We start from the raw sequence: 16,817 nt of genomic DNA on the forward strand, positions 1-16,817 counted from the left end.
TAAATATTTTGTTTTATTAACACTCAAAGTGCCATTATCTATAGTCGTTCCATAGTTCATAAGGTTACATCCAGTAAACCTCTGCACCATAACCTTTCAAAAATGAATAAAAATTTGGAAGAAAAAGCAATCTTTCATTGTGCTAATTCTTGCAGGTCCTCATGCATGATCAACCTAAACAAAGATGTGTACCAACAATATACAAATTTCATATAAACAAAGTCATTGGTCAAACACAAAATATAAACATGGCTTCCTTTACATCAGATACAAAAAACCCAACCCAAACAAAATAAAAGCCATTTACCAGCAAGAAAATAAAACAGGTAAATACATAAAAAAGTAAAAAAATCAAAAAAGTTTTTATACATTTTTACAAGCACAATTTTGAGAATGTAACAAAGTCAAAATGTGCGTGAAAAGTGGAAGAAACCACACCGTACCTGGCAATTAGTAGGTCCTTTGTTTGACAGAGTATACTGGCTCTTTTCCTAAACTATGGATTTAGAGACATTCAACAGTGCACTGTATACCTAGCATGAGAATTTTTACTTGGTATCACTTTAAACATTATACAGGATTTTTATTTTTTTAAGCCACAAAAATGTTAATCAAATTGGAAGTCAAAAGTTTGACTGGTATTCTTGAAAGGAGTAAGCCACGTTTTTAAAGCATGTTCGTATCTCATGCGCCAATCAATCAGCAATATAGTAACATGCTTTTATCTTTTCTAATACCAGAAAACTAGAAAGGTAAAAGGATAAAGAAAGAGAAGCATTAACATTAAATGTAACAAAGAACAGGAAATGGAAAAATCTGACTTTTCTAAGATTGATTTTTTCCCCCCCATATTTTTTCAAGTAGCTCTGAGAATTCAAAGATTGCTTTCCCCTTTTCACAACAGTGTATTTTCTCTGCATCACTGACACTTTAGCATTTTGGTTTTTTACAAAATTCTTAGAAGAGAAATAACACTATTGTCCCTCCAGAGTGTTTTAATATACTTCTAAGTACAATTCAGGTCCAATTTTGGAAATACAAATACATTTTGAATGATTAAAAACAAAATTAAAAAAATATTTTCTGAACATCAGCCAGCTGAAAATATATTTATCTAGTAAATTATCTCTCAAAGCTTTTATATATTTAATTATTCTAACTAAACATAGTACCCTTAAAAAACAAGTTCATAAAAATGTAGAAATGAAACTGTGGAATAAGACTACTGGGTTATATATATATAGACATATGTGTGTGTGTGTGTGTGTATACACGTGTGTGTGTGTGTGTGTGTACACGTGTGTATACACACACACACACACACACACACACACACACAGTTCGTACACAGAATTACAAGTATACTTTAAAGTTGGGAAAGTTGTTAGACACATTATGGAACTAGTAAGCAACGCTCAACTCCTGAGTTCCTCAACCAAGATATAACCATAGGCTAATACACTTTTACACAAGAAATTCCATTTAAAGCAGCAACAGCAGTGCAGTTACTGATAGCAACATCTCAAAAGTAATAAAAAACATACATCCAAACAGTAGTACATTGCACACATACATGATTCTCATACGCCCATCAACAATTGGTCAGAGTATTAAATCAGTGTACAAATTAAACATTTTCAAAAATGTGCAAAAAAGTCAACATTGATAGAAAAAAACACCTTTGTGTACATACATTACAAACTGTGCCCAGCATTCAACTGAGAGTAAAAACATTTACAGAGAGAAACGGATAGATTAAATATAGAGAATTTAACAGCTACATAAAAATGTACATTAGATCAAAAGGGCAAATTTACACATTTATTCATAGCATTGTGAAAATTAAAAAGCCTACTTTCAAACTTATCCAAGTCTCCAACATTTATTTACAATGATATTCCATTAAATGAACTGTGACACATCTGAGATGGCAGACAAGTTTTAATAAACCATTTACATTTTAGAATGAATGACATCAAGATTTAAACCAGTATTAGGGAAAGATAAACACTGTGAAACTGACAAAAAATGCAATGCTTGTCTTTATATCCACATTTATATATTCTTGGGGGAGAGGGGAGAGAGAAGAACTATTATCGGGGGAAAAGATGCAAAACTTTTTGAAATATTTCCCACCCTACGTTCAGTGTAAACCCATATTCTCTTTCTTCTCTTCTCCCCATAAGGAGCCTGGTCCTGCAATCCTTACCAGCAGGAGTTCCACCAGCATAACAATTGAATGATCAGGTCCAAATTTTCACTAATTTTCATCCAGTTTTTCACCCCTTTTAAAAAAACTAATGGAAAAAAACGAAGAGCTAGTCAAAATGAGCTTACTAAATTCCGTCTTTTCAATACATGAGAGGTCAACTGAACTACAGTTTTCTTGCTACAGATTTTCCCCAAGGTTTTGCTAATGGCAGAACTTAAATATGACCCAAAAAAGGTACTGAAGTAAAGTCAAAGCAAATTAAAACAAACTAAATAGAGGTTAAATGCAAAAGCACTCTTTGTTCCTGATCTGGAGTTTAATGACTTAGAAATCCTATCTTGGGGGAAATTCTGCTTCCTCCAGTGTGCATTCATGGCTCTCCCCTTAAGGGCAGTGGAAGTCCCGTGTATCTAGGGGTGAGATTTGGCTCTTAAATTAAAAGGACTGCTTCCCCCAACAACCTCTGAAGTGTTCTTGTTTGCTGTGGCACTATGAGCAGTTCAGATCATATATCTACTTTTCTTCATGGCTTTCCTTAAATGCCCCCAAGCTAAAAACTTGGCTATAAAGAATGTCATAGGAAAGGAATTTAATCACCAAGTTTGTGCCTTATGTTAGTGATGTCAATAAGATTGTGTAGAGTTTTGTTCAAACTTTTCATTTTAATGCTGGAATGAATTTTGCATCTCAAAACAGCAACAATGAAAATCCAAACCTATCCTTAAAAATGGGCAGTGCTGGACATAACTTTTACTAGTGCCTGTTCTATTCTATTTAGCAATAGCTTACTGGTAGATAAGGATGAGTAACAGTACTAGTCTACAAAACATCACTTTTGGCTCTTGTAGAGGGGATAGAAAAGCTTTGGTTTTTTAAGTGATTTGACACTGCATACTTGTCATGAATACAAGATAGGAAGTTCCCAGCAATAAGAAATGGTATGGGCAATAATACCTTTGCTAATCCAAAAAACACCATATGGACTTGCATTCAAGCACACAAAATATGCTTTTTTATATTCATGATAAAGTTTAAAGAGCTAGAGGATTAAAAAGCTAACAAATACATTTAGTCCTAAACTGTAAATCTGACCAATTTGCTCAAGTCTCTGAAGCTGCAGTTTGACATTGCTCAATGTTGTCTGAAGGAATGGCTTCCTACACTGCACTGTACCTTCTGCTTCTAGCAGGAAAGCTTTCATTCAAGACAATGGCAGGGTTAGGATTATTTAAAAGAAGAGAACACAATATTATTGGAAACAAAGGTAGCGCATTTGAACTATCTGCTAATTTGTTAAGACCTAGCCAATACTACTGTACACTTTTCTTAGCCAAACTTCATTTATTATAGTACAGTACCACGTATAGCAAGTGGCATGTCTAAGTCTATAACCTTGGGCAAGTTATCTAGCCTGTGTCTCAGTTTTCCAATCTGTAAAATGGGGATAACACTAACATCCTTGCTGGAATGTTTGTACAGTAGGAGAGCACTGTAGGTGCTAAGTATTTTTATCATTTAAAAACAACTGTAGTAAAATCTCAACCTAAAACTCTGCTACAGATACTAGTTAAATTACAACTTTTGATACAGTTAATGAGTTCTGCCTTGGAACCTTGCATATATTTTTAAAGACTATTTTGGTGGCACTGAATGATTAGACAGCCATATGATTTAAATATGGTGTCTATACACAAACAAAATTAAGGCATACAGATAAAAAGGCACTAGCTGAAGAGACAGCTGTTAAATTATTTTTCAATATTATAACCAAAAGGACAGTTTAACTCAATTAGAAACGTACCCTCAACTATTACACAAAAATGTTGCCTAAAACAAAATGGAAAGAATTATGTATGCAAAAAGTATAGTTTGTGTTTTAGATTTAACCATACTGCTACTGTAGATGCGCTGCAATTCCATTCACAATTCGTTTTTGTAAAGTAAGCATTTTCTTAAAATTATCAATGGACATTTTCCCCTCAGACAGGACTGAACTTGAAGCAAAGCACGCTGTTTGTTTTTACACTAAATGGAGTCTGTGCCAGCCAGCTGCTGTTCATATTTTTCTCCATTTCTATCACATAGAAACCAGCTTATTAAAAAATACACAGAAAACTGTAGTTTAATTAATAAGCTTGTTTCTGACTGGCTGAAGTACAACCCAACCTGTTATGTAAGCCAATGGGAATGCAGCATATCAGAATTATGCAGAGACTAACTCACTATTAAAACCAATTTACAGACAAGTTGTTAAATATTTATTACTACACAGGTGTAACAGAAATAAAGTCAGTGTACTAAAAAATAGATGCCAGATCAATAGCGCCTGATTTGAAAAATAAGCATTTCTACTCTCCCAATAAATCTTAACACTTATTTTCTATAAGTCCAGTTCTGCTTTGGTATTTACATAGGAGACCATAACTCTGTGACAACATTCTGTCCCACTGACATTTTCTCATAACTGGACTTAGCACTCACAAGTTAATGATTCTAAAATACTGTAATGTTAGTTGGTAGGTTATTCAAAGTGGCACAGAGAAATCTTGCTTCATGACCCTCATCTTCAATGGGATTTTAATCATGCAGCTCCATGCACCTTCAGAATTATGGACATAAATTTTACTAGTTATAGTGCCAGTGGTGTGCTAGATGCTTTATAGACATGAAGGGATCTACTGTACCGTCATTAAAAGCAGATAATGCAAAAATCATTTTACCTCAACTTGACTTTACCAAGTTTCCAAAAATGCAACATGCAAGGGGATGAATATACTGCCTGTTTCTCAAAAGGTAGAATTTGACTGGCTTCAATAATTCCTATTTCTAGCTCAAAATATACATTTTTAATTTATACAGTAATTGTTTAAAGGGTTATACATAAGTAGCTTAGGTCAGTTGGCAGGTTCTCCCAAGGGTAAAAACAATAGTTCAGTCCTTCTTGTAATTCATATGACGAGATCTTAATCATAAACAACAAAACTGGTGAAATTAGTCATCATTAAAGAGGTACTATATTGCCTCAGTAGTTTTTTGAGATGTCCAATAATTTACAATCCAGATGGAATTATATTTTAAGGGGAAAGCTATGCCTAAAAGTTTTAAAAACTCTGTATTATTCTGCAAGTTCTCACTTTTCCCGATCTCAAACAAGTTTACCATTGTCCAGACCGAAAGCACTATCTTTTAAAAAGGCACAAAAGCAGCAGTCTTATTTTGTTTTTTTCTCCCCAGTCACAGCTAAGAAATAACACTGCAGTATAGAGAAGCCAACTCTGCCTTGCAAACAGGGTATATTTTTAGAAAACTTCAAGCTTCAGAGAGTACAGTTTCTTTTATTGATCCAAAAGTATCTTTAAAATTTCTGAGTGCTGCAGTTAAACCTGATTCAATTTTCCCTTTAACGTTCCTTTTCTGTACTTTTTGGTAATATAAACAACTTTCTTACCCTTTCAGATACCGACTATTATATATGTACATTTTTAGCTTGGTTTTTGGTACCTTCTTAATTCTTTTGAAATCAATTTCAGATATATGGTTTGTACATTATGTAAACTATTAGTCTACAGTAGAACCTCAGAGTTACAAACATCTCAGGAATGGAGGTTGTTCATAACTCTGAAATGTTCATAACTCTGAACAAAACGTTACGGTGATTCTTTCCAAAGTTTACAACTGAACATTGACTTAAATACAGCTTTGAACCTTTACTGTGCAGAAGAAAAATGCTGCTTTAACCATCTTAATTTAAATGAAATAAGCACAGACACAGTTTCCTTACGTTGTCAAATCTTTTTTTAAAAACTTTACTTTTTTAGTAGTTTACATTTAACACAGTACTGTGCTGTACAGTATTTGTTTTTTTTATTTTCCCGTCTCTGCTGCCCGATTATGTACTTCTGGTTAAAAATGAGGTGTGTGGTTCACCAGTCAGTTCGTAACTCTAGTGTTCATAACTCTGAGGTTCTACTGTATTTTAAAGACAGTCTCTACATAACTCTCCCTACTGTCCCCGCTGCCACTAAATTTTGCTTATGAAGCAAAGGTCCTTTAAAGCACAAAGGTTCATGCAGATTCTTTCCAGAGGCTGCTTCCATCGAGTGACAAAGAAGCCAAAGAAAGTGAACACAAGTTTACTTTAATTTTGGCCCATGGGTTTTCCCTGATTGAACTCTCATCTCATGCATGTAAACCCTGCACTGCTGCTTACCGTGACCAACAAAATGACCAACCAGATAAAAGTCACAATAATTACAGAAAACAGACAACTGGAATAGGCCACCTGCCCAAAATATTGTGATAGTGGCCCCAGTAGAAGAACAACTGATAACCTATTACAGGTAAATGGATTAGGATAGACCCAGACTCCTAGTTATGCTGCTGATACAGAATTTAGCAGCTAAATTAGAAAAATAAAAATTCAGAAACCTCAAGAGTCTGTCACATGAGCCAACACTAATTTCTCATTGTAGCACCGACATTCATTTCTTTATTTTCACCCACCTCAAGCTTTTGATAGTCCTAATAAAGACATAAAGCAGAGTGGACTCTTGGGACCATCCTTGTCAGAATGGTTTGATGTCCAAAGCATCAACACATTCTGTCTTTACAGAACTGGGAGGGAAAGACAGACAACTAGTGAATCAGCCATACTAGCAAGAATCAAACTTAAGTTATATAGGTCAAAGAACTTATTTCCAAACTCTCTCTCAAATTCTGTATATTGTCTACTTTTATAAAAATGGGAGGGTTTGACTTCTCTCTCTAAAGTGAAGTCAGTTAGGCCTTGGCTACACTTACCAGGTAGTTCGACGGCTGGAAATCGAAGTTCTGGGTTCGACTTATCGCGTCTAGTCTGGACGCGATAAGTCGAACCCGGAAGTGCTCGCCGTCGACTGCGGTACTCCAGCTCGGCGAGAGGAGTACCGCGGAGTCGACGGGGGAGCCTGCCTGCCGCGTGTGGACCAAGGTAAGTTCGAACTAAGGTACTTCGACTTCAGCTACGTTATTCACGTAGCTGAAGTTGCGTACCTTAGTTCGAATTGGGGGGGGTAGTGTAGACCAACCCTTAGTCCATGCTTCTCATTAGTATTTTTCAGTGGAGCTGTTCAAGGCCTGTGAGATCGTGTCTCCGAATTTTACTTTTATTACCCTGTTCTAGAGATGGAAAAGATGAATAAACATTTTATGACTGAGATCTAGCACAGTTTGATCCTTCTGGATTGCGAAATTAGAGACTCATCCTGTTTAGCTGCTTTGTTCCTTTTACATCTTTGGTCATTTTTAATGTAAAACTCAACATGACGGTGTGCCGCTGCTCTTTGTTTAGTTGGACTTCATTTTCAAAATTCACGTACTATTGCTGTGTCACACACGCAGCTTTAAAAATAGTCCACTTTTTCTGTGTGGTCCGTCCCTGATGTTTCTATGTTGATTGCTTTTAAGGCTTTCCCTAGGAAAGAGGCATTTTAATGTTATTTTTATCATCATTGCGGCTTGAAAAATATGACCAAAGAAGGCTTGAAGTGCCTTGTCATCATTTGACACTAACGGAATTAGACACAAGGAATTAGAATTCATTTTATTTCAGGGACTTTTTCAAACATCCTAATAACTGGATTGTGTTATTAAAACAATTTCATTGAAAACAATTTAAGAAGGATTGTTATATTCAGGTGCATGACCTTCAAAATACATTCCTTCTCAGTCTCTGACAATTGTTCTGAATCGCTTATTCCTTGCAGATAATTTTGATAGTCAGATGATGCATACAGTAGATAAGGATTAATTTTTTTCTTTGCATTTCATTGGATGGTGAAGGACTTTATCTCACACCATTTTGTGTCTTACCATCACCTAAGGAAAGTGACCCCCCCCACACCCTTTTAACTTATATGGTAGGCATATCTTTGGCAGCTGCAGGGGGTATTATTTTTATTTATCTGTTGATCTTTTTGGTTATTTTTTGTTTCTTCATTATGGAGACTACCCCCTGAGCTTTGCAGTCTCTAGGAGTTTGGATCTATAATCTTTGATTTACCTGTAATTCTTGTTCTATGAAGGTAATAAAATAACTTTATAACAGCTCCCACCAACTACTCATTTAGAGTTATGTTCCTGCCTTATTTTCTTTTGGTCACAAAGGAAGTGTCAGGCAGGTGCTCTATTATGCAGAGCACTCTCTACTGAGGGTTCTAAGTTCTTTGAGCTTTCTAATTCATTTCCAGAACTGTGGGTTCATGCCTCAAGTGTGATATTCAGAAACTGATTAACAAGCTAAAATTTAACTTAAAACCCTCAGCAGCAACTACCTACAGTACAAAGAACAAATCACAGATGATGATTTTCTTCTCCCTGCGTGCTAGCTGCTGCTGTATTTTTCCCTGCATCCTGAGACAGTCAGCGGTGTTAGAAAAAGTTACAGTTCTTGACAGTCCAAGTCATATGTCTGTTTTCCCCTTAGTTAAGGAATGAATATGTACTAAAGTGCTTTATCTTTGTGAACCACATCAGTACATTACAGAAACAAAAGGTTCTGGGTCCTGTTGGGGGGCGGGGGAGAGGAGAAGAGACCCTCATTCTAAATACAAAAATTTAGATTCTTGCTTATAATCTAAGTAAAACAAAGAATCAAGAGAAATGTTTTCTCTCTTGTCTTTTTTCTCCTTTTTTTGTAAAAAAATAAAAATAAAAGTGCAGTCAAATAGAAAATAAATGCAGTAGATGCAAGCTGAGTTGAGGCAGGCTGTTAGTGATAATGTGCAAATGTGTGTCTTAGCAGTTCATCTGCAGATGGTCGCAACTTGGCCTCGATAAAAATCCGCTTAAGGAAATCCCGACTATGGTCCGAGACATGAGGTGGCAGCTGTGGACTGGTTGGCTGGGTGGCAATTTTAAAGATGGCAGCCATTGCTTCATACTCTGCCCAAGGGGGTTTCTCAGTGAGCATTTCCACCACCGTACAACCTACGCTCCTGAAACAGAGGTGAAAGTAAAAGAGCAGGTTACAAACAGAATCATGTTCTCCCCCTGTGGAAACAAACTACAACAAGGAAGCTTACTGAAATGCCACAAATGGAAGACTGTTATCCACGCAACATTGCAACTCAATTTCAATTGAAAAAACAGACTTTTATCATGTCTATAACTACGCACTTTATTTGAATGTCACACTAGCCACTGCAAATCACAACTTATGTCCTGCTCCACGTCAGCTAACCTGAATGTAATTACTCCAGTGGCAGATGTTTATGTGACTTGCTCATGTGACCCTGGAATCCATCTTGTGCCTATAATTTCCCACAAACAGAATGAGAACTTTGTTTGGACAGTAAAATTCCATCCACGCGGGAGAAGGTACAAAAGACCCTTGGAAACATCTCCATTTTGTCTTCATGTCCTGCTTCATTTTTCTGGACTGAATTTCTAACAAGGAAGCTCTAAACAAGGACTCATGATCCCTAAGCTATTTGAGTAATTTCCAGATAGACTTTTGCAAACTAGCAGTTTATGCCATCACTGCTTCAAACCTGATATAAGAACTTATGCATATAATCATTGCAATGATTTCCTCGACCATTTTAACGATGTCTTTTCTCTTAAAAATAAACCTTTAGATTTTAGCAACTAAAGGACTGGCAACAGCGTGATTAGTGGGTAAGAGCCGAGTTATATATTGATCTGGCGATGTGGTTGATCTTGAGAGACCAGAAGAACCCTGTTTGATGAAATTGGTTTTCAATAACCACTCATCATAAAGTCTAGTGTCTGGGTGGTAAAATAAGTGCTGGAATGCCTAAGGAGACTGCATTTTTGACCAGTGTGATGAGACAGAAGTTTACTTTTGTTACTGGCTTGGTATATCTTATGATAGAATAACCATCAGTTTGGGGGTGAGTCTGCCCTATTTCTCAGCAGTCTGTCCTAAATCTGGCATCCTCAGCTGTGACCCACTGACACTCGGTGAGTTTATCTAGACAGCAGGCTAATTTCTTACTTGAAAATAAAATTTACAAATGCTAGAGCCAGCAATCTGAATTTCTGGGCCAACCCCACAGTAAGTCACTGTTCAGATTCAGAGCTTGGACCCTATTCAACAGGGTAGCAGGGGTTGAGAACACTACACTACAGAAGCAATTATCTCTGGAGACAGCAGGATAGCCTTGTGATGGTAGTGATGGAGAGAAATGCACTCAACCTTCCTTGGCCCAGAGAAGGCACATGAGTTTGTTTTAACTGCAAATATTTCTGTCACTTTGCATCTCCATCAGGCTCTAGCTCCTACCAGAAATCAGACATATTATTTAGTGCAATACCATCACATTTAAAAAAATGTTTAAGGTGACGACACTCATTACAATGCATTAAATACTGAAAATTACAATGTTTAAAATCAGACTGCAACAGACAGTTTCTTCCTCCCCCTTTGGTTTAGGGCATACAATTTCTGTGGTTGTCAGTTCATTAGCAGGAGAGTTTGCAAGGCAGTCTAGAGCTTATTAATCAATTGCTTCATTATACATACCAACTTAGGTTGAAATGATTTCTAAACACTGAGTAGAGAGAATACTAGCAGTACATCAAGGCTCCATAGGCCTTGCCAATTCAGTCTCTGTTCCAAAGAAATATCTGAAAGATATTGCCAAATGGATGACCTATATCAGGGGTCGGCAACCTTTCAGATGTGGTGTGCCGAGTCTTCATTTATTCACTCTAGTTTAAGGTTTCGCGTGCCAGTAATACATTTTAAAGTTTTTAGACGGTCTCTTTCTATAAGTCTATAATATAGAACTAAACTATTGTTGTATGTAAAGTAAATAAGGTTTTTAAAATGTTTAAGAAGTGTCATTTAAAATTAAATTAAAATGCAGAGCCCCCCGGACCGGTGGCCAGGACCTGGGCAGTGTGAGTGCCACTGAAAACCAACTCGCGTGCTGCCTTCGGCACCCGTGCCATAGGTTGCCTACCCCTGACCTATATAGTCCTCCGCCCAACAGCACGACTGCCTAACAGGAGGCTCGCTTCTTCACATCTGCACTTGCTGAAGAATATGTTCAGCAACAGTGAAACAAGTTAATAAAATTTGTGTCGTTTTTCACTATAACCTTTCCACAGAAAGCCAGGTCTCTATCTTGGTACAAGTGTTTCTCAGTTGTACAATTGGGTCTGCTTATTTACCAGCTATAACTTTACAACAGCAACACCGTTGGGGTTCTCCATTGTTCAAAGTACAGTAGGACACAACTGCTCACTGGTCTGAATTATTCTGATTATATTTTACTGACCTGTGTCCTTTATGCTAGCTGCTTTAAGTGTGGCACTACTGTTTATAAAGCCCTTAATGATGTTGCCCTGGGCAACATGTTCCTTTAGGTCTGTACTGTTGCTTCTCTGTGCTAACACGCCATGTGTTTTGTAAGGAATTCCCTCATGGTTGATATCACCTGCCAACTGTGCTTTTGCTAAGATAGACTTTATAATGTGGAAACATAAATCAGTCTCATTTTAATCTATCCCTACTTCTGAAAGTCATTTAATGTTTCCTCCTCGCCCTGCCAAAAAAGGTGTTTTACAATAGATGGCCCTATATGAGAAGATTATTCACCTTGTGCAGTAAATGAGGTTCTTTGAGATGTGTGTCCCTGTGGGTGCTCCACTTCAGGTGAACGTAGAGCAGTGCCCTCATGAGGATGGAAGGGACTTCAGAGTGGAGTTCGTTGCTTAGGCTAGTACAGTGAGACCTAGTTGTGTGTCCAAGCTTGAACCGAGAGTAATTGCATAATGGTTCGTGAATGTGTGTTCAGAGGCCCCGGTGGCCATCCTGCAGATGTCTAGAATGGGAACATTGTGTAGGAATGCTATGGAGACAGCTAAAGCTCTTGTCGAGTGGGTTCTGATGCCTGGAGGGGCTTCAGTGTTGTGTGATGAATAGCATGTAAGCATACAGCTGGATATCCATTTGGATAATCTTTGCGTCGATATGGCAGAGCCCTTTGATCATTCTGTTGACACAAAAAGTCGAGGTGATTTACAGAAGGGCTTCATTTTGTCTAGATAAAAAGCTAAGGCACGGCACATATCCAATGTGTGCAGGGCCGCCTCTTGAGCATTAGTGTGTGATTTTGGATGGAATGCAGGTAAGTGAATTGGCTGGTTGAGGTGGAATGAAGACTATATCTTGGGCATAAACTTAGAACACACCCTAAGTGTCACTTTATCCTTGAAGAACATTGTGTTTGAGGAGTGAGCCGTGACAGCCCCCATCTCATTGACTCTTCGCGCAGATGTAATGGCGACCAGGAATGCCACTTTCATAGATAAGTGAAGTAATGAGCATTTGGCTATGGGTTTGAAAGGGGCTCTGGTTAGACTTCTAAGAACTGATTTAAGTCCCAAGCAAACTTGGGTTCTCGGATGTCTGGGTACATATTCTGTATGCCTGTTAGGAATCGCTTAGTAATCGGGTGGGCGAATACCCGACATCCTGTCTACCTGTTGATGGAAGGCCATGATGGCCACAGGATGAACTCTACACGTGAGCTCATAGCAAGCCTTGAGTTCTTTAGGGATAATAATCAATCCATGATTAGTGGAAATGATGCCCGGTTTGCAGCTATTTGTTAGTTTTGGCACCATAGGAAGAATCTTTTCCATTTCTGGAGGTAGGTAGTACACATGTGTTTCTTGCTGTTTATTAACACTTGTTTTATGTGTTTTGAGCAGTTTAGTTCGTTGGGGCAGAGCCATGAAGGAGCCATGCCTTCAGGTGAAATTTGTCCAGGTCCAGATGGAGGATTTGGCTATTGTTCTGAGAAAGAAGATTGCGCAGTCGAGGGAGAGTGAATGGTGTGCAAATCGCCATCCGTGTCAGGTAAGGGAGCCATGTCTGTCTGGGCCATGTCGTACTATGAGTATTATTTTGGCCCCGTCGCTTCGTATTTTGTGCACCACTCTGGAGATTAGAGATATCGGTGGGAATGCGTATAGCAGAGGAGCATTCCATTTGATGAGGAAAGCGTCCCCCAGGGATTATGCTCAGAGTCCTGCTCGTGAGCAAAACTTTGTGCATTCCTTTTTTACTGATGTCGCGAGCAGATCTATGTGTGGTGATCCCCACATGTGAAATATGTGTTGTGTTATTTTGTCATTCAGTTCCCATTCGTGCGCTTGGAAAAACTGTCTGCTGAAAGTGTCTGCCATCGTGTTCAGTCGGCCTTGGGGGGTATGCTGCTATAACAAAGATGTAGTGTTTTATGTACCAATTCCATAGTTTTAAGGCCTCCGTGCATAAGGAGTAGGAACAAGCCCCACCCTGACAGTTTATATAGAGCATACATACGATGTTGTCCATCAGGATGCTTATAGTTTTTCCTTGTATAATAGGGAGGAAATATAGACATGTGTTGCAGACTGTGTGTAATTTGAACAGGTTGATATGTAAGTGTGTTTCTGTAGGGGACCACATGCCTGGGGTTGTATGTTGGTTTAGGTGAGCTTCCCATCCGATCAGTGAGGCATCTGTCGTCATTTGTATGGATGGCGGATCCTGTTGAAACAGGATGCCTGAGCAAACGTTTATTGGGTTTGTTCACCATCGTAGTGAATGTAGGACCTCTAGGGTCAGCATGAGTCCTTTGTGTAGGCTGTGCTTTCGTGGAATATATACCGAATTCAGCCATCCTTGAAGGCAGCACAGGTGTAGACTGGCGTGTTTTACAACAAAAGGGATGGCCCCATATGTCCCCAGACTTGTAAGCAGGTACATGCAGACATCCACGGGCAGCCTGAGGCCACCAATATAAGGGAGGTCAGTGCTGTGAATCGGGGCATCGGGAGCGATGCTTTGGCCTCCACTGAGTCCAGGTGTGGTCCTATAAAGTCCAGTTGTTGTACTAGAGTTGGGGTAGGTTTCTTTAGTTGATTTGTAGCCCTAGGGAGTGAAAAAGAGATGCTTTGTCAAGCGATGTGTAATGTTTCCGTCCTGGTAGGGCCTTTTAGTAGACAATTGTCTAAGTATGGGAAGATCAGTATTCCCAGTCTATGCAAATGAGCAGCTACCACCACTAGGGTTTTGGTAAAGACTTGTGGGGCTGTTGACAGTCCGAATGGTAGTACTCTGTTTCGGAAGTGATCTTGTCCCAATGTGAACTGTAGGAATTGTCTGTGAGCAGGATGGATGGTAATCTGAAAATAAGCATCTTGTAGGTCAAAGGCTGAGAACCAGTCCCCCTTTTCCAGCGCTGGGATGATTGAGTTCAGTGTGATCATTTTGAACTGTGGGTGCAGACAAATTTGTTGAGTTTTCTGAGATCTAGTATGGGTCTCCAACCTCCGTTTTTCTTTTGAGTCGGGAAATAAAACCCCTTCCCTCTGTGTTGGAATTTGTTCCACGATCCCTAATTGTAGAACGTGATATACTTCTTGCCTCAACAGGTGCTCGTGAGAAGGGTCCCTGAAGAGGGACCAGGAAGGGGGGTGGGTAGGTGGGATGGAGGTAAAGGGGATGGTATAATCTGTTTTGATGAGCTCCAAAACCTAGCAGTCCATGGTGATAGTGGTCCACATATGGTAAAATGGTCGGAGTCGATGACCAAAAATTCGGGTTGCTTGTTCTAGTGGTGCTGGTGCTCGGCAGAGGTCTGTCAGACCCTTGACGAACGCTTCAAAATTGCATCTTATTTGATGGTGCTTGGGACATCGCAACCTGAGACTGGGTAGGCGACGTCTCTGTGGTCTGTGCCTTTGTCTTCGTCGAAAGGTCTCTATTGTCGTTGTACGGTTGTGTCTCTATTGCTATGATAAGGTTGGTATCTCCGACATTTTCATGGGTAGATGTCTCCCTGTTCCTCGACTTTCTAGAGGAGAGGGTACTCGCTCTGTCCAGGGAGGAGGTTTTTGGTGAATCACTCGATGGGATTGTTCCCGAAACAGATGATGGTGTTAAAATGATTCTTATGGAGAAATCCCTAAGTCAGAAATCCTGTTCCTCGCTTTGGCTTAAAGGTTGCTGCAATGAGAGCATTTTTGAGGCATGTGCTCCTCCTGTAAGCAGTGGACATACTGAGTGTCCATCAGAGACAGGCATCGCGTCCTTACACAAAGTGCATCTTTTAAACCCAGGAGAGCCTGGCATTTTCAGAGTCCAACTTAAGTCGTGGGACAAATAAATGAAACAGGGGAAAGGGTGAACTCCCGAGTGGGTTTTGTTTTTTTTAAAAGGGAAAGTCTAAATGGTTAAAACAGAAACCCAAGACTAACAATGAACTAACTAACTACTGAGGACTAAACTTTAATAACTGTTTCTAATTCTTTTCTACGTAATTTTGTAACACTGCCTTTGGAGCTCTGTTTGCAGCTGAAGACGGTTGAGAAGGAATGAGGGGGGTTGGGACGCGCGAGCACTAAATGAAGTGCCAATGGCACTGTGAAACAGTTACTGCGCACAGGCGTCCCGACCAGGCACTACCACCAAAAATCTCCGATCTGTGGCGCTGGGATGCACCAGCACCTGAAATGGAGCACCCACAGGGACAGCACTCAAAGAAGAGGAGGTTACTCACCCTGTGCAGTAACTGACGTTCTTCGAGATGAGTGTCCCTGTGGGTGCTCCACTACAGGTGTTGGTGCGTCCCTGCGCCTTCGCCCGGAGATTTTTGCAGCAGTACTCATAGCGGCCACGCATGCTCAGAATCTGCCCCCCCGCTGTGACTCTAGGGTAATAGAACGCATGCGTGGCCGGTCTCCTCAGTTCCTTCTCTACCACGGAGGCCCCCCAACTCCGAAGTAGAGGGGAGGAGGGTGGGTAGTGGAGCACCCACAGGGACACTCATCTCGAAGAACGTCAGTTACTGCACAGGGTGAGTAACCTCCTCTTCTTCTTCGAGAGATGTCCCTGTGGGTGCTCCACTACAGGTGACTTAAAAGCAGTGTATCTTAAGGAGGTAGGGACTTCGGATCTGGTAGGAACGCCGTCGAGAGTACCGCCCTGCCCAAGCGTATGTCAGATAAAGGGCCTTGAATAAGGGCATAGTGTTTAACAAAAGTATGGTCAGATGACCAGGTGGCTGCTTTACAAATGTCAGCCAAGGGGACTTTGCGTAAGAACGCGATGGAGGCAGCCAGAGATCTAGTGGAGTGTGTTCTAATGCCATCTGGAGGTGCAACCCCTTTCATCTGATAGCACAGTCGGATACACTGGGAGATCCAGTTCGAGAGTCTCTGGGTAGAAATAGGCATGCCCTTGGAGCGCTCTGCAACAGAGACAAAAAGTCTAGAGGAGGTTCTAAAGGGTTTGGTTCTATCCAAATAGAATGACAAGGCTCTGCGAACATCTAGTGTATGCATTGAGGCTTCAAAGGAGTTTGCATGTGGTTTCGGGAAAAAAGTCGGGAGGTGTATGGGTTCATTAATATGGAATGATGAGTGAACCTTTGGAAGAAATTTGGGTTGCAATCTGAGGGTAACCTTGTCTTTAAAAAATATCGTATATGGTGGATGAGCCATGAGAGCTGCTATTTCTCCTGCCCGTCTGGCAGAAGTAATTGCCACTAGAAACGCTGTTTTCATGGAGAGGTGTAAAAGGGAGCACGTGGCTAGGGGTTCGAAG

General features: G+C 39.8%; 1 protein-coding gene across 1 annotated transcript in view; it reads right to left on the minus strand.

Moving 5' to 3' along the window:
* Nucleotides 1–1,312: 1,312 nt before the first annotated feature.
* The window catches only part of MAP3K2 (mitogen-activated protein kinase kinase kinase 2), a 99,093-nt gene continuing 83,588 nt past the window's right edge, over nt 1,313–16,817 (minus strand). Inside the window, exon 17 of the mRNA XM_054044104.1 lies at nt 1,313–9,186. Coding sequence (XP_053900079.1) covers nt 8,961–9,186 — 226 coding nt within the window. The 3' untranslated portion in view covers nt 1,313–8,960. The remainder of the gene's footprint in view (nt 9,187–16,817) is intronic.

Source organism: Malaclemys terrapin, chromosome 11 (assembly GCF_027887155.1).
Source record: "Malaclemys terrapin pileata isolate rMalTer1 chromosome 11, rMalTer1.hap1, whole genome shotgun sequence".
In the NCBI taxonomy this organism is placed as follows: Eukaryota; Metazoa; Chordata; order Testudines; family Emydidae; genus Malaclemys; species Malaclemys terrapin.